This window comes from Oncorhynchus gorbuscha, linkage group LG07 (genome assembly GCF_021184085.1).
Source record: "Oncorhynchus gorbuscha isolate QuinsamMale2020 ecotype Even-year linkage group LG07, OgorEven_v1.0, whole genome shotgun sequence".
Taxonomy (NCBI): domain Eukaryota; kingdom Metazoa; phylum Chordata; class Actinopteri; order Salmoniformes; family Salmonidae; genus Oncorhynchus; species Oncorhynchus gorbuscha.
In genome coordinates this window covers 51,876,880-51,892,425 of record NC_060179.1, presented here as the reverse complement: position 1 = coordinate 51,892,425, position 15,546 = coordinate 51,876,880, and the positions used below count along the sequence as shown (strand labels likewise).

The window sequence follows — 15,546 nt, the reverse complement described above, 5'->3', positions numbered from 1 at the left end:
CTTTCTCTCTCTCGCTCTCAGTGCGTGTGTTTATTATGGCGAGATGAGAAGTAGAACGCCTAAATGCCTCTAATTTGTCATGCATAATGTTGCATACACTACAATCAGAGAATACCCGCGGGAGGTAGGCTATACAACACTGCAGGGCGTTGCGCTCTTGAATGTCACCCAGTTCTCATCCTCAACCGGAAAACATCGCAAGGTTTCGACGACATCGGTATGAAATAGCAGAAACTGTTTGTGTCACGGAAGCGCAAAGATTAGGTTACGTAGTACACATGTATTCTGCAGATCCAGGCCTGCCAGTGGAAGGAAACGCAGCGGACTCAGAGGTTGTCTTACTAACGAGGAAATATTATAAGATATTAAAACATTCTGCTGCATATTTAAACTGAAGACCAGAAACCGCGGTTTGACGGTTTTGGAATTACGAACGCGTTCTTTTGGAGTGAGGTGAGTTCCATATGAAACCTTTATAAGACATGTTATTGTTAGCAGTGGGGGAGGGTATTGTCACTGATGGGTCGCAAGGAACACAGAAATTACAATAAATAGCTGCAACCAGCTTGCTGGAACATATTGTCGAGTTTCGGCCTATAGGCCTATTGCAATTGTAAAGACGTGCACCGCCTTAAACAAATCTGGCTATTGGATACTTATTAATGTGCGATGAATTTAAACGCACACGGGACGCTATAAAACACGCTACATTGTAACAAGACTGTAACTACCTGCCGCGTTACGTTGTAACAACTACCTATCTCCGCAGCCGATACTGACAACATAAATGCCTTGGTTACATTTGACATGCTACATTTCACAAATATGAAACACATGCCCACCATTCGTTAAAGAAATGAGCAATTGACAATTTGCTTACCACGGATTGAGGAGTATAAACTTGTGTTCGCAGGTTTACCTATTCTGCTAGTGCGTCAAGTCGACGTCTATTAAACAAGTGAGAGATTTAGCAGCAGCTTGTGTAAAATTGTAACACTTTTGATGGATAATGTCGTCAGTTTATCTGGATCGAATACATTTCATCCAATATACCTAAAACACTGCAGAATAATTAATCGACGGAGTTATGGTCAGGCAGCTGTCACATCGACACACCCGTCTATCGATAATAAGATCGCTATTAAAACAATTAATATAATTATAATGATGGTAAATATGGTTAAATCACATCTTCCTTTGACTGTCTATCCATTCGGTTAACAACACTTTGTCGCATTTTGTTTTGAAAGATGTTGGACACCTTCATTGGCCATTCCAGCCTAAGGTGTGTCACAGAGGAATGCAGTCAGGGGTATTTGACAAATTGCTTCTAATTCTGACGTTGCTCGTTCTTGCGGTCAGTGGTGATGGGCGTCGGTGTCTTCATTAGCTGGAATAGTAGGCTGGTGAAAACCACCGATAATGTGAGAAGTCATGTTAATTGAGGTTAGATGTAGACACCAGCGGGGCATTATGGCACGATGGAGAGACATGAATTGTTATGCACTTCAGTTATTGCTGTGAATGAAATGGCCCCCATTTTTACTGAAATTCCCCAGACCACGAACTTGTGATTTAGAGCGAGACCTTGAAACGGCAACAGACGATGTAGCCTTCACCTGTGGGTGGGTGATGTTGTCCGCGACGACCTGCTTCATGGCTACAATTCAGTGCCTCCCTCTTATCCCATATTCTCTCAGCTTCTCTCGGAGTCTCTGTGAGAGATGCGCTCTCTCTCTACCACTCATCTATCGGAGTGCCACATCTAAATACGAAATGTCATAGGTACACTTTCTACTGCTCCGTGGCTCCTTCTTTTACTAAACCTTGTTGCATATCCTGCCTGTTAGCTTTTCACAAAATGACGCAAATGCTCACATTTCCATTTATAATGTGAATCAAACTAGTGTCAATTTATGTTGTTTTAATACAATGACACGCATACCATTCAATACAGTCCCTCTGTAGGTATCGTCATTCAGTTGTTTGCGCCGCGGTTCATTCTGCTCCAGAGTGCACGATTGCACGGAGCGATTTCACTTCCCTTTTGTGTCGGTAGATCATTTTGATCAAGCCTCTCGAAACCTTTTTTTTCAGTCCCTCCATCTCATAGCACGGTTTCAGGCCGTTGTCATGCCTTTCATCCGGGATGAACCCCCCCCTGAATGCCCCTTCGTGTGAAGAGGAGGGGGAATGTGGCTGTGTAGGCCTATGGAGGTCAAGTAATGGTCTGTCGACTGTGCGGCCGTCAACCAGTGGAAATGGGCCTTCATTTGAGTAATGATTTTGTCTTGTATCTCCATATCAAATCCAGCGCTCCCTCCCTCTCTATTTTTTCCTCTCTCTCTCTCTGCTTCCCTCCTTCCTACTTATTTGCCTGAGCAATGAGTCTTAAATGACAATTTCTACAGGCCCAAATGGGCATCAGAAAGTGGTTCTCGTCACTCTCCATGTGATAGCTGTGAGATTTCTTTATTGGCTTGTGAGAAACTTTCCTAGCTCTGCCCCATATCTCAGCCAAGCATGCAACTAAAGTGTTTGTTTTTTAAGCTGCTCTATTCAAATGCTAGCAAAGAACTTCCACAAACCTCAGGAAAGGCCTTTTTTTAAGCCGAAGAGAAACGATGTAGTTGCCTTCGAACAAGTATTCAGACTCCTTGACTTTTTCCAAATTTGGTTAAGTTACAGCCTTATTCTAAAACGGATTAAACATTTTTTTCCCTCATCAATTTACACACATTAAGCCATAATGATAAAGCAAAAACTGTTTAAAAAAATATTAAAATAAAAAATTAATAAATAATATGACATTTAAATAAGTATTCAGACCCTTTACTCAGTATTTGTTGAAGCACCTTTAGCAGCGATTACAGCATTGATTCTTCTTGGGAATGACACTACAAGCTTGCCACACCTGTATTTGGGGAGTTTCTCCCATTCTACTCTACAGATCCTCTCAAGCTCTGTCAGGTTGGATAGGGAGCGTTGCCACACAGCTATTTTCAGGTCTCTCCAGAGATGTTCAATCGGGTTCAAGTCCGCTCTGTCTGGGACAATCAAGGACATTCAGAGACTTTTCCCAAAGCCACTCCTGTGTTGTATTTGCTGTGTGCTTAGTGTCATTATCCTGATGGATGGTGAACCTTCACCCCAGTCTGAGGACCTGAGCGCTCTGGAGGTAGGTTTTCATCATGTACTTTGCTCCGTTCATCTTTGCCTCGACCCTGACTAGTCTCCAAGTCCCTGCCACTGAAAAACATCCCCACAGGATGATGCTGCCACCACCAATCTTCACCATAGGGATGGTGCCAGATTTCCTCCAGACGTGACACTTGGCATTCAGGCCAAAGAGTTCAATCTTGGTTTAAATCAGACCAGAGAATATTGATTCTCATGGTCTGAGAGTCTTTAGGTGACTTTTGGCAACCTCCAAACGGGCTGTCATGTGCCCTTTACTGAGGTCTGGCCACTCTACCATAAAGGCCTGATTGGTGAATTGCTGCTGAGTTGTCCTTCTGGAGGGTTCTCCCATCTTCACAGAGGAACTCTGGAGCTCTGTCAGAGTGACCATTGGGTTCTTGGTCACCTCCCTGACAAAGCCCCTTTCCCCCGATTGCTCAGTTTGGCCAGGCGGCCTGCTCTAGGAAGAGTCTTGGTGGTTCCAAACTTCTTCCATTTAAGATTGATGGAGGCCATTGTGTTCTTGGGGACCTTCAATGCTGCAAAAATGTTTTGATACCCTTCCCCAGATCTGTGCCTCAACACAATCCTGTCTGGGAGCTCTACGGACAATTCCTTCGACCTCATGGCTTAGTTTTTGCTCTGACATGCACTGTCAACTGTGGGACATTTAATCAGGTAGGCCAGTTGAGAACAAGTTCTCATTTACAACTGTGACCTGGCCAAGATAAAGCAAAGCAGAGCGATTAAAACAACAACACAGGGTTACACATAAACAAATGTACCGTCAATAACACAAAGGAAGGAAAAATAGAAAAATCTATGTACAGTGTGTTCAAATGTAGAGGAGTAGGGAGGTAGGCAATAAATAGGTCCTAGAGGTGAAAATAATTCAAATTTAGCATTAATACTGGAGTGATAGATGTGCAAGTAGGGATACTGGGGTGCAAGAGGGTAAGTAATAATATGAGGATGAGGTGTGGCTGTGTACAGGTACAGTGATCAGTAAGCTGCTCAGACCGCTGATGCTTAAAGTTAGAGAGGGAGATATAAGACTCCAGCTTCAGTGATTTTTGCAATTCGTTCCAGTCATTGGCAGCAGAGAACTGGAAGGAAAGGCGGCCAAAGGAAGTGTTGGCTTTGGGGATGACTAGTGCAATATACCCGCTGGAGCGCGTGCTACGAATGGGTGCTACTATGGCGACCAGTGAGCTGAGATAAGGCGGGGCTTTACCTGTCAAAGACTTGCAGATGACCTGGAGCCAGTAGGTTTGGCGACGGATATGTAGTGATGGCCAGCCATCGAGAGCATACAGGTCGCAGTGGTGGGTAGTATATGGGGCTTTGGTGATAAAATGCATGGCACTGTGATAGACTACATCCAGTTTGCTGAGTAGAGTGTTGGGGGCTATTTTGTAAATGACATCGCCGAAGTCAAGGATCGGTAGCATAGTCAGTTTTATGAGGGTATGTTTGGCGGCATGAGTGAAGGAGGCTTTATTGCGAAATAGGAAACCGATTCTAGATTTAATTTTTGATTGGAGATGCTTAATGTGAGACTGGAAGGAGAGTTTACAGTCTAACCAGACACCTAGGTATTTGTAGTTGTCCACATAGTCTGTCAGAACCGTCCAGAGTAGTGATGCTAGTCAGGTGGGAGGGTGCGGGCAGCAATCGGTTGAAGAGCATGCACTTAGGTTTACTAGCATTTAAAAGCAATTGGAGGCCATGGAAGGAGTGTTGTATGGCACTGAAGCTCGTTTGGAGGTTTGTTAGCACAGTGTTCATAGAAGGGCCAGATGAATACAAAATGTTATCGTCTGCATAGAGGTGGATCAGAGAATCACCAGCAGCTAGAGCGGCATCATTGATATATACAGAGAAAAGAGTTGGCCCGAGAATTGAACCCTGTGGCACCCCCATAGAGACTGCCAGAGGTCCGGACAACAGACCCTCCGATTTGACATGCTGAACTCCATCTGAGAAGTATAAGATCTAAATACTTCCAAGGGGATAAGATCTAAGGGGATAAGATCTAAATACTTCCAGAATGCACTGTAAATGACCCAAATGTCATTGCTTTTTACACTCAATGCAGCCTATGTCAATGAAATTCTCAATGCTGCCTTTGTCAATCAATCCCAAAAAACTATGGCTTGGAATGTCCAGGTAATAAGCTGATGAAATGCTAGTACTTTCATTTGATTTATCTCCCTGTTGTCTTCTCCATCTTTCTTAGGTCTTGAGACAGAAGTTCCACTTGGATGCCCAAAATACACACTTTGTCCAGATTTCATCATGAATCGGAATAAGCGCGAAAAGGAGTTTTACAGTTTAGATGTCGGTGATTCCACGTTTACGGTTTTGAAGCGCTACCAGAATTTAAGACCCATCGGCTCCGGAGCACAGGGAATTGTCTGGTGAGTAGACGTAGCTGTGAATTAGACAGGAAAAGAGATGCGCTTTAGCCCAGTACTCATTATCAAGTGGCTACGTTGTTACGTTGGAAATGAACATCATCTAACATAACCATTTGATAGCTTTAAAAAAAATGGCATTGGAAGTCAATGTGATATGTTATTAGCTGTTGCAGGTTGTTTGTATGCCATTGGTCCAGTATTAGGCTTCAGTCACTTGAACCCCGTTATTGATATTGATCTAGGATGTGGGATAGTATGAACAACTCACATGCCTCCTAGTTAAAAAAAGGATGAAAGACATTGATGTTTGGCCATGCTTGCCTTTTTCAGATTGCATCATGCAGTATGGACAAACCTGTTCTCTTTTGTGTTTCCCAGCTCAGCGTATGACCACAACCTCGAACGCAATGTTGCAATTAAAAAACTCAGCCGGCCTTTCCAGAACCAGACCCATGCCAAAAGAGCTTACAGAGAACTGGTGCTCATGAAATGTGTCAACCATAAGAACGTAAGCTATTTTCCCCCTCTCTCTCTTTCTCTGAACCTGCCATAGCAAAAAGGGGGTAGCGCAAAGTGAGAAAGGGGAGTTGTAAAAATGCCTCTCATTTTCACAACGGAGATCGTTCCAGAATGCTGCTATCCTCTTGTAGCTTTTACGCCAGCTCTTGGCGTTGACGTTTTTTTCCCAAATGTTCAATTGTCTATTCTCTGTAGCGTTATCCATTTTTTTAACCTGCTGTTTCAGTGCACCGTTATGCGGTGTGTTTGTCAGCATTGAATGCGGTGTCCCTCCATATGCTGCTCATAGAACCATGATGCACTGATGCGTTTTGTAACTCCACAGATTATTGGCTTGCTAAATGTATTCACGCCACAGAAGACACTGGAGGAGTTCCAAGACGTGTAAGTAACATCGTCGTCGTCCTTGGTTTTATATCGTATACGCTCTGTGTTCCCTGGTAGGCTGAAGTGCTGAAATGGCAGGAAGTAGACACAACAATTGTTTTGCGCAGTGTATGGTAGTTGGGGGTCGGGGTCCATTGTGGGATAACGGATGGGTTAGAATGTTGCAGTGCATGGGACGAAATGTGATTTCATTCTCAGAGTGGAGGGAGGAACTGTGAGGATCTCTGTCTGCCTGATTGGAGCTAAAAATACAAATGAACAAATCATAGCCTGAGGGTATACGGACCGTTTTGCTATGACGGAGGAGGCAGCCTGTGTGTGTGTGTGTGTGTGTGTGTGTGTGTGTGTGTGTGTGTGTGTGTGTGTGTGTGTGTGTGTGTGTGTGTGTGTGTGTGTGTGTGTGTGTGTGTGTGTGTGTGTGTGTGTGTGTGTGTGTGTGTGTGTGTGTGTGTGTGTGAGAGAGACGTAATCGGTGTTTATTCTTGCATGTCCTTGGGTGTATCTGTGTGTGTTTGCCTGTGTATGCATATGTTTGTGAGAGTGTACGTGAAATCTCACCCACCCTTCCTTCCCTCCTCTGTATCCATCCTCAGCTATATTGTGATGGAGCTGATGGATGCCAACCTGTGCCAGGTGATCCAGATGGAGCTGGACCACGAGCGGCTGTCCTATCTGCTCTACCAGATGCTGTGTGGCATCAAGCACCTTCACGCCGCAGGCATCATACACAGGGTAGACGCACAAACACGCACGCCTTGCCTCGCCTGACACTTCTAGAGAGTTGTCCACCCATCCCATCTCTCTAAACCATATCCTCTCCTGACCCCACCCCCAGGATCTGAAACCCAGCAACATTGTGGTTAAGTCGGACTGCACACTGAAGATCCTGGACTTCGGATTGGCCAGGACAGCGGCCACAGGCCTCCTGATGACCCCGTATGTGGTGACCCGCTACTACCGCGCCCCTGAAGTCATCTTGGGCATGGGTTACCAGGCCAACGGTGAGTGAGGGACCAATCATCAGAGCTGTGCGTGCTGCGGAACGCTGCCTGTCGCATGCTTGGCCCACAATGTCCTAACACCCACCCACCCTCACAGCCCCACCACCCTCCCGTGTCAGTGTCACAGTCTCGAGGTGACGGTGGCATGCCTGGCTATGCATGGTGGGTTCCTTTTCCTCCTGTGTAGAGAGCCAGTGCACAGCAGATGTAGCGCTTGTGTTTTCTAAGAGGCGGTGCAGAGACGGTGCAGAGACGGTGCAGAGACGGTCCAGCTGGACTAGATGTCAGTGGGAATCCAGTCATGTGTGGATGCACAATGTTCACTTTAGTGCGCATGCCTTTAACAATGAACATTTCCCGCAACAATGTCTGATATCTCCGAATCATTGGACTCGGTTTGGTTTAGCGTTGAAATTCAGTGCTCAAATACGGGGGAGGGGGGGGGGGGGGGGGCGTGGATTTAACTTCGACTTCCACTGCCTGGAAATATGGGCATCCCTGTACTCTTGACCAAAAAATGTCCCAAACGTTCCTGCTGACTTGTTGCTTTGCTTATTTTCTTCTCCTTCTTTCTATGCGACACACATCTAGTGGATATATGGGCTGTGGGCTGCATTATGGCAGAAATGGTTCGCCACAAAATCCTTTTTCCAGGAAGGGATTGTATCCTTGTGCTGCATGCAGCAGTTCAGTTCAGCATTTGAACGAGAGAGAAAAAAAAGCGCCGCCGAGTTTCTTTTTGAAGCCTTGCTCATTACAATGGATCGCAGAGATTCATGTCAAAGAGCAACTGTCGAAATTCCATCTCTCCTCTGAAATGCCTGACACCTCCTCACCTCACTTCTACCCCCCCCCCCCCCCCCACTCTATCCCCCAAGCACCCATCACTGTAGCTTGAAGCACCTCTCTGACTCACACATCAAGCACCTGAAATAGAATGGTTTGCTCTTTTAATTTGTACCAAGAAATGCAATTGCAAAAGATACCCTCTTACCTCATATTATTGTTTGACGGTCTTCTTCCAAGATAAACAGCCCGTTTGGTCCGAAAATATGAAATGGACACTCTCTTAACACAGAATGATCTAAAATGGGCTTTTGTCTATTAAATTGATGGTATTCATTTACCCCGCTGAGAGTCTTGCGGGTGGTGTGTAAAGGCAGTTCTCTGGCCCTCTTCCACTTTGGTTAATAATAGGCCAGAGAGTGAACCAGAGAGCCCACGCCGTCTCACGAAGAACTGCTTAGTCGGACACTGACCGCGGTTTGCCGTGAGAGTTTGCATGCGCTCATTTCCATTGTTTGCATTCACACACATCACCTTGTCTGCGTCGTTAAGTCGTTCCTTGTTTTGTTATTTTTCATCTTTTTTCTTCTGTTCTGCATGCTAATTTTATTGTCATTTCATTTTTTCAGTTGATGTCTGGTCTATTGGCTGCATCATGGCAGAAATGGTCCGAGGTAGTGTGTTGTTCCCAGGCACAGATCGTATCCTTCCCTGGACCCTCATCGTCCCTCCATTGTGTGTGTGTGAGTTTGTATGCATGTGCGTGCAAATTTGTTTGTTATGTGTGTGAAAGAGTGTGTGTGGTGTGGTGCTGAGACCGTCCTACTATTGCATACAAATTCATTTCCGTTGGGTACATGTGAATGGGTTTGTACCATAGAGATAGATCGAGGACTCTAGTGCCCAAAAGCCCGTTTCAGTATCGGCAGTGCCGTTGAGGACTTCCACCATTTTGAAGTAGTCAACTAGGTGGGACTTTCAATGGGTTAAGGAAGGATCACATAATTCCATCCAGGTCACCAGGAGGGATCAGCCAATTAATTACACTTGTGAGGAAACATTCTCTTACTTCAGATGGAAGTAAATCACCAACCTTGGCTTATACCGGTTCAAATAACACTCTAGGTGGCAGTATGCACCCTTTCAGTTTGTTTGCCAACTCATACAACTAGTAGAAGAAGAACATTCACTATTTCAAAATTGAGATGGCCTCAATGGTGCTGCCCCGTACTCTCACAGACTCCATAATGGGACCGATATCATGATGCGATGTCTATGGTTTGTACCTGTCGGAGGCCGTTTCAACCGAAGGGAAAACTGTTCTGATCACTTCACCTCATTATACAGTCCCACAACGAGGCTTTCGCTTCTGTTTTTAGTGTCTTGTGTGTCTGTCTCATGGGAGAAGATCAAACGGCTTTCCCTTGATTACTCAATCACAGTTGCTCAACAAAGGCAACAGTGAAAGAAATTACCCTCCTCCATGTGTCCAGTGTCCATAACTCTCCACAACTACAAACCCCAAACTTTGTCATTTGTCCCCCTTGTGAAAAGCCTCTGAAAAGCCCTGTGCAGCGTTTTTCTTACATGTTGGAACGTCAGATATTGATCAGTGGAACAAGGTGATCGAGCAGTTGGGGACTCCCAGTCAGGAGTTCCTGATGAAGCTCAACCAGTCGGTAAGGACCTACGTGGAGAACAGACCCCGCTACGCCGGGTTCACCTTTGAGAAGCTCTTCCCCGACGTCCTCTTCCCAGCCGACTCGGAGCACAACAAACTGAAAGGTAAGCGGGGAGAGCACACCCCACTGTGGGACACCCAAAGCATGAAAACTGCAGTATTGTGTGTCATTGTGAGGTGCCTGTTGTGAGATGCAAAATATCTCCTACATGTTTGTATGACTAAAATATTCTGGATCTATAGACAGTTATTTGCCGAGTATAAGTACATTACGTCCCTAACACTTTCTCTGATATATGCTAACCAATAGAGTCCGACTTACTTATGTGATCAATTGTTAATTCCACAGAAAGTAGTCAAGTTAGATGATGATGATAATTAATGCAGTCTTTTATGTAGTGGTTTGAGGCCTTACTCTCTGCTTTGATTCTGATCATGTTTGACTAAGGGACTCTATTCTGGCACACTACACTAATTTCTCAGCACAGTGAATGTCAGCCGAGTCGACTTTGTCCATGCCATTAATTTCTCTATTTTTCTTAATTGCCTCGCAGCAAGTCAAGCCAGAGACCTATTATCAAAGATGTTGGTAATAGATGCATCCAAACGGATCTCTGTGAGCGAGGCTCTCCAGCACCCCTACATCAACGTGTGGTATGATCCAACTGAAGTGGAGGCGGTAAGCACTTACTTGCTCATTATGTGGGCGTGTAGGGGTGGTGCTGGTGTTGTCTACTCTTATGTTAGATAATAACATGACTCTTCAGGTCTACTCTGTGTGTGTGTCTTAATGTGTGTGCATGCTTCTAAAAAACACATTTAGTTGTGGTTCGCAGTAAGAGTGACCATGAAAGCCCTGTGAGTTTGCCTGCCTGCCAAAGGCTTAGGCCACATCAGATGATAAACGTCTCTGACTGTTTATCAGGCCGTCGCTGAAAGCAGGTGCTCTGGATTTGACTTCCATTGACAGGCAGGTTGTCCTCACAGAGATTGCACTTGGACGTGTCAGCCTGTTTTTCCCTCAGTCTCGAAATCTCCAACTCGGCTAACGTGCAGTGTGTGGGTGAAGAACGAGACGTTGCACTCCCCTCAGTCATTCACCAGTTCCTCAAAACGGGAGAAAGAAAATTGGCCTTGAGACGTGTAGATTTGGCAGCGGTGCGGCAGCGCCTTGCACATATTTGAATGTGACTCAGCCAAGTGAAGAGAAAGAAGGTCATCAGTCGCCGTGTCACCCCACTTACAGTATGCTCTGTCCTGTTCCTGTTGCAGCCCCCACCGTTGATCACTGACAAGCAGCTGGATGAGAGGGAACACACAGTGGAGGAGTGGAAAGGTACAGTAGAGAGAGCGAAGCCATTTTGCTTACCCATGCTTTGACGCATACACATGTTTGCACTATGTTACGTTACAAGTGCACATTACTCTACTAAGAATCTACATCTCACGATATACTTGTGGGACATTTAATATGAATATTTGAGTGTTATGCAGGTTTTCTCCTTTGTGTGTGTGTCTGTTTGTCCTAACAAATCCCTGTCTAAACCTGGTCTGATGATTTTTGACAGAGCCCTGTTTAACAGAGCCCTGTTTATTGACTATTCTCAAGTGTCGACTCCGTGTCACACCATGCTTGCTGTGTTGCGGTCTGTCATGCTCTTCTTAGGTTTATGTCTCTTGTCTAAGGTTGCAAAATTCCCCAACTTTCCCAAAATTCCCAGATTTTCCAAAATCCCAGATTCCCAGATTTCCTCCTTATTCCCTCCTGATTTCCGGAATTCTGGAAAACCTGAGCCTTTTGGTGAAGCTATCGGAAGTCGCTACTGTACTTGCTCTCTTTACCAAATGTTGTGTTCCATCACAGATTTGATATACATGGAGGTCCAGGACTGGGAGGAGAGAACGAAGAATGGAGTGATCCGGGGACAGCCAGCGTCTTTAGGTTAGTTTAGAGCGTTGTCTCTATGGGGAATGAGCACTCCCGCCCTGATTATAGCTTATAACTCTGGCCCAGCGTTTTTCCTGGTCAGGTCCCGTGGTCAGGAAAAACGGGTCCTAGTGCACTGTGGTAGGAACAAATTGAGACGGGCACTGTCACTCTGCCCATAATCGGCTTCTGCTCCAGATCCGACTTGAAGGACCATGTTAATTTCTTCAAGAAACGTTCCTCTTCTTCTCTCTGCTGAAATGTCATAGCCTAACCAGAAGTCATTTCTGGTTCAAGTCTGACTTCATGCCCCTTCTATGTTTCTCCATACATGTAGCACAGGTGCAGCAGTGAGCAGCGGCTCCCAGCAGTACCCTTCTGTATCGTCCTCGTCCGTCAACGATGTGTCCACCGACCCCACCCTGGCTTCCGACACGGACAGCAGCCTGGAGACAGCCTCTAACACGGACCCACTGGGCTGCTGCAGATGACTATCACCCTGCCCTGGGTCCTGTCCCACCGGTCCCTCCGCTTGTCTTCAATGGTGTAGAGTTTAGGCCAGTTTCACCTTTTTTTAAATGATTTTTTTTAATCCTTTATAATTTTCCCCGAAAACTACTGCTACAGAGTTATTTGAGTTATTTTCTTTTTGAGTCCAGCCTGTAATTTATTGTGGCATATCAATATTTTTTTAACCATGAGAATGACTTCACTATGCTGTGGTTTCGACCGCTGGTGAGAATTTGAGAACATCTGTAAAAGCTTTATCAAAGCTTTTTTTGTTTGTTTTCAGTTTCATCAACTTTTGTTTCAAGATACTGCTATTTCAACTGGCCATATTGATGTTGAATGAGTTTGTACAGATTTTATGGTAAATATATTTTTTTCAATTTTAGTTTGCAGTAAGCCATTTCAACTATCATTTAATTGATGTCTAATTTTAGTACTCCCCTTCAGAATAGTAGTATTACTTTGCCTATTTCATATGGGATTTTGTGTTTTATTGCGTGTATCCATTGGATTGAATTTCGAGAAACTTTAGAACTGTTTTCCTCTTGTGAGTCACTACTTCCTTGTAAGAAAATCCAAGTTGATGAAACGGCTTTCTTTTTTTTCTCTCTGTTCTTTGTTAGTTTAGTCTTAAAATATCTCAAAATGCTGTTTGATTCCTGAACCATTTTTCCTTTTGGTAAGAGAAGAAATGTTGTGTTTCTTTTTTTTCAGTAAAAAAGTTTGCCTGAATTATCTTTTCACATTTGATGGGTATTCCAGTATATGATCAAAATGATGCCGATAGGTCCAGACAGGAAACAGCTCAGAAGATCATTTGAATTTTTGTCACGAGAGCTGAAGGCACTTTGTCCTCTGCTCTGGTCAGTTATTCACCCGCGGTTCTTTTCTCCAGGTGGCTTTTGCTTTGACAGTGGGGTTATGTTAAACACTAGGACAGGGAAAGCTGGCAGTGGCTCTACTGTACAGGTGTATGCTGAGAAGCGTTGTGAGAAATGAGATGTGACTAGTTAGAACACACCACTTGTGAGGAGTCCTATGAAGACTGCGCTTCGGTTCAGTCCAAACGTGGACGTAGAGAGGGCTTGTGTATGTGGTGATGCTGATTGTCTTCGGAGGGATGGAGATTTTGCAGGCTGCAAGCGCAGAAACAAACGATATACCCCCCCCAAAAAAAAAAAATTGGATTTCATTTTATTCATGTAATATCAATGTACCTGAATGATTTTGTCTTTACGGTTGCCAACGTGCTGCATATTGAACATTTCAGATTGGGAAAATGATGAGTGTAATAAGATGAGTCTCAGAGAAGGTATTGGCTAAGCCCTTTGCAGAAGGTGTATGCATGTGTGCACTAAATCTATTTCACACTAAGCTTAGTACAGTACTTCACAAAATAATTACTGAACCACCACGAAATCCAAGGTAGTCAATGATTCTGAACTGTATGCAATAATAGTGTCCCTCCAGTGTATTTTTTTTTCAAATGATTTTGCTTTTAAAAGGGAAAAGTGCCTGTAGTTTGTCAATCGTTCATTCCTGAGTATCTAGGGAGAGGAGTAGTCGTCATGGTGTGTATACTGTAGGTCATTAATGGTTTTGTGATATAAGGACTATAGTAGTTTCCACGAATAAGTCAATCACATTTTGAGGCCGTTATAAAAAAAAATGCACTGTATATTTTTCTACGGCATCGGTATGACCCTGAAGTTGGAGACTACATTCTGTCAAGCGGATGATGTATGCTTTAGAATATTTTAGCACATAATATACATTTGAAATAGTTTCAGAAAGGGGCAGTTTTAGGTAGGTCTTTCATCAAAGTAATTTTTTAAATGTTGAAAAAAATATAACAATCACTGGTAGGCATGTGCGGTTTGCGGCTTTACTTTGCATAATGAGAATGTGCTTGATGATTTTGGAAGGGAAGATTTCTTTTGCCTAATTTCCTCGGTTTTATATTAAACCAAATGTATTTGCGCTGAATGGTAACTATGGCTGTGGCAGTGTAGATGTTATGTGGTGGTGTTGAATAATTCCTGTCCTAAATAGAGTCATTTCACAATGTAAAATGTAACCTCATGGATTATTTGGCAACATGGCCGTGTTGTGGAAGGGGAAACAGAATAACAGCCAATGAGATCTATCCACTATTATAGAAGCTGTGTTATAACACAATAACATAATTCATCAAGACGAGATATTTTTTTATTTTGTTACTTTGAAGTGGTCTTAATTTTGTTAGCCCAGCATTATTGGGGATACATTTGGAATTTGTAGACTTTCTTTTGATTTTGTATCACATCTCTTGGGGGAGAAAAAAAAGTATCATCATGATTTTAAAGTAGGCTTTGATGAACTACCTCACTAAATTTCAATAAGTTCTTGGATACTTAGTTGCCCACATGATTAGCTATCGAAGACATGTGAATACAGATTCCGTTATTTATTTATTTTGAAAGTGTACTATTGTCAATGTTAGGAAACTTCTAGTTTTGTACATTATGAATACTTCACCTAGAAGTAAAGATAATTGTTTATGTACATTTCCTTTAAAAAAAAAAAAACTTTTTTTTTTTTACAGTTCATGTGCAATACCTTCCGCAAAATGTGCTAGGAGTAAACTAAGTGATGGGTCTAGCCCATGTTAGTTTGTATGTTTCTGAAGGTAGAGAAATGTTTGGTACTGTCAATCCATGTTTTCCTTTTTTGTTGATGAATTAGGATGATTCTCTATGACTTTAATCTAGTCATGTTACGTAATCGGTCCTATAGCAGTCCAATCTGTGGCCAGAGGGAGCAGAGAGAGGGGCGTACATCATACGTGGCCAATACATTTTGATCGGTAAGGCCAAATAATGGTAAATAAAAGTTTTAAAAAGATAAGTAATACCTAAAAACAAAGTCATATGTATGGTGCTGGTTTGTTATGTTTGCTCGTGAAGCCAGCCATGCAAGTAGTTAAGAATTCTTGGCTCTGTGTGTCTTGGACCACAGCCAATGAACAGTGCACTACTCGAATAAATGCACTGCGATCTGATGACACCCACCCCCCCCCCAAAAAAATAAAAAAAATAAAAAATATGTACTGCAAGTAAAATAAACACAATTTGAGTCATGCATTTGCAGGTTGTT

At 43.6% G+C, this 15,546-nt stretch overlaps 1 protein-coding gene across 5 annotated transcripts; it reads left to right on the top strand.

Moving 5' to 3' along the window:
* The first annotated feature begins 226 nt into the window (after positions 1 to 226).
* On the top strand, positions 227 to 14,377 carry LOC124039986 (mitogen-activated protein kinase 8-like). Of its 5 annotated transcripts, none has more exons than XM_046356636.1 (12): positions 227 to 453; positions 5,420 to 5,600; positions 5,979 to 6,108; positions 6,445 to 6,503; positions 7,100 to 7,238; positions 7,342 to 7,507; positions 8,099 to 8,170; positions 9,896 to 10,078; positions 10,529 to 10,653; positions 11,247 to 11,310; positions 11,839 to 11,916; positions 12,244 to 14,377. In XM_046356636.1, exons 2-12 carry the CDS (start codon positions 5,479 to 5,481, stop codon positions 12,390 to 12,392), a joined length of 1,287 nt encoding a protein of 428 aa, XP_046212592.1. In that variant the 5' UTR covers positions 227 to 453; positions 5,420 to 5,478; the 3' UTR covers positions 12,393 to 14,377. The 5 variants fall into 5 exon arrangements, with proteins under 5 accessions (XP_046212592.1, XP_046212589.1, XP_046212590.1 ...); XM_046356633.1 differs by having other exon boundaries at positions 12,235 to 14,377; XM_046356634.1 differs by lacking the exon at positions 8,099 to 8,170 and adding an exon at positions 8,923 to 8,994 and having other exon boundaries at positions 229 to 453.
* The last annotated feature ends 1,169 nt before the right edge of the window (positions 14,378 to 15,546 follow it).

Coding starts and splice junctions, on each gene's coding strand:
- LOC124039986 (XM_046356633.1), top strand. CDS start 5,479: ATGAATCGGAATAAGCGCGAAAAGGAGTTTTACAGTTTAGATGTCGGT. Junction 7,239..7,341: donor CCGCAGGCATCATACACAGG/GTAGACGCACAA, acceptor CCCCACCCCCAG/GATCTGAAACCCAGCAACAT. Junction 11,917..12,234: donor GGGACAGCCAGCGTCTTTAG/GTTAGTTTAGAG, acceptor TTCTCCATACAT/GTAGCACAGGTGCAGCAGTG.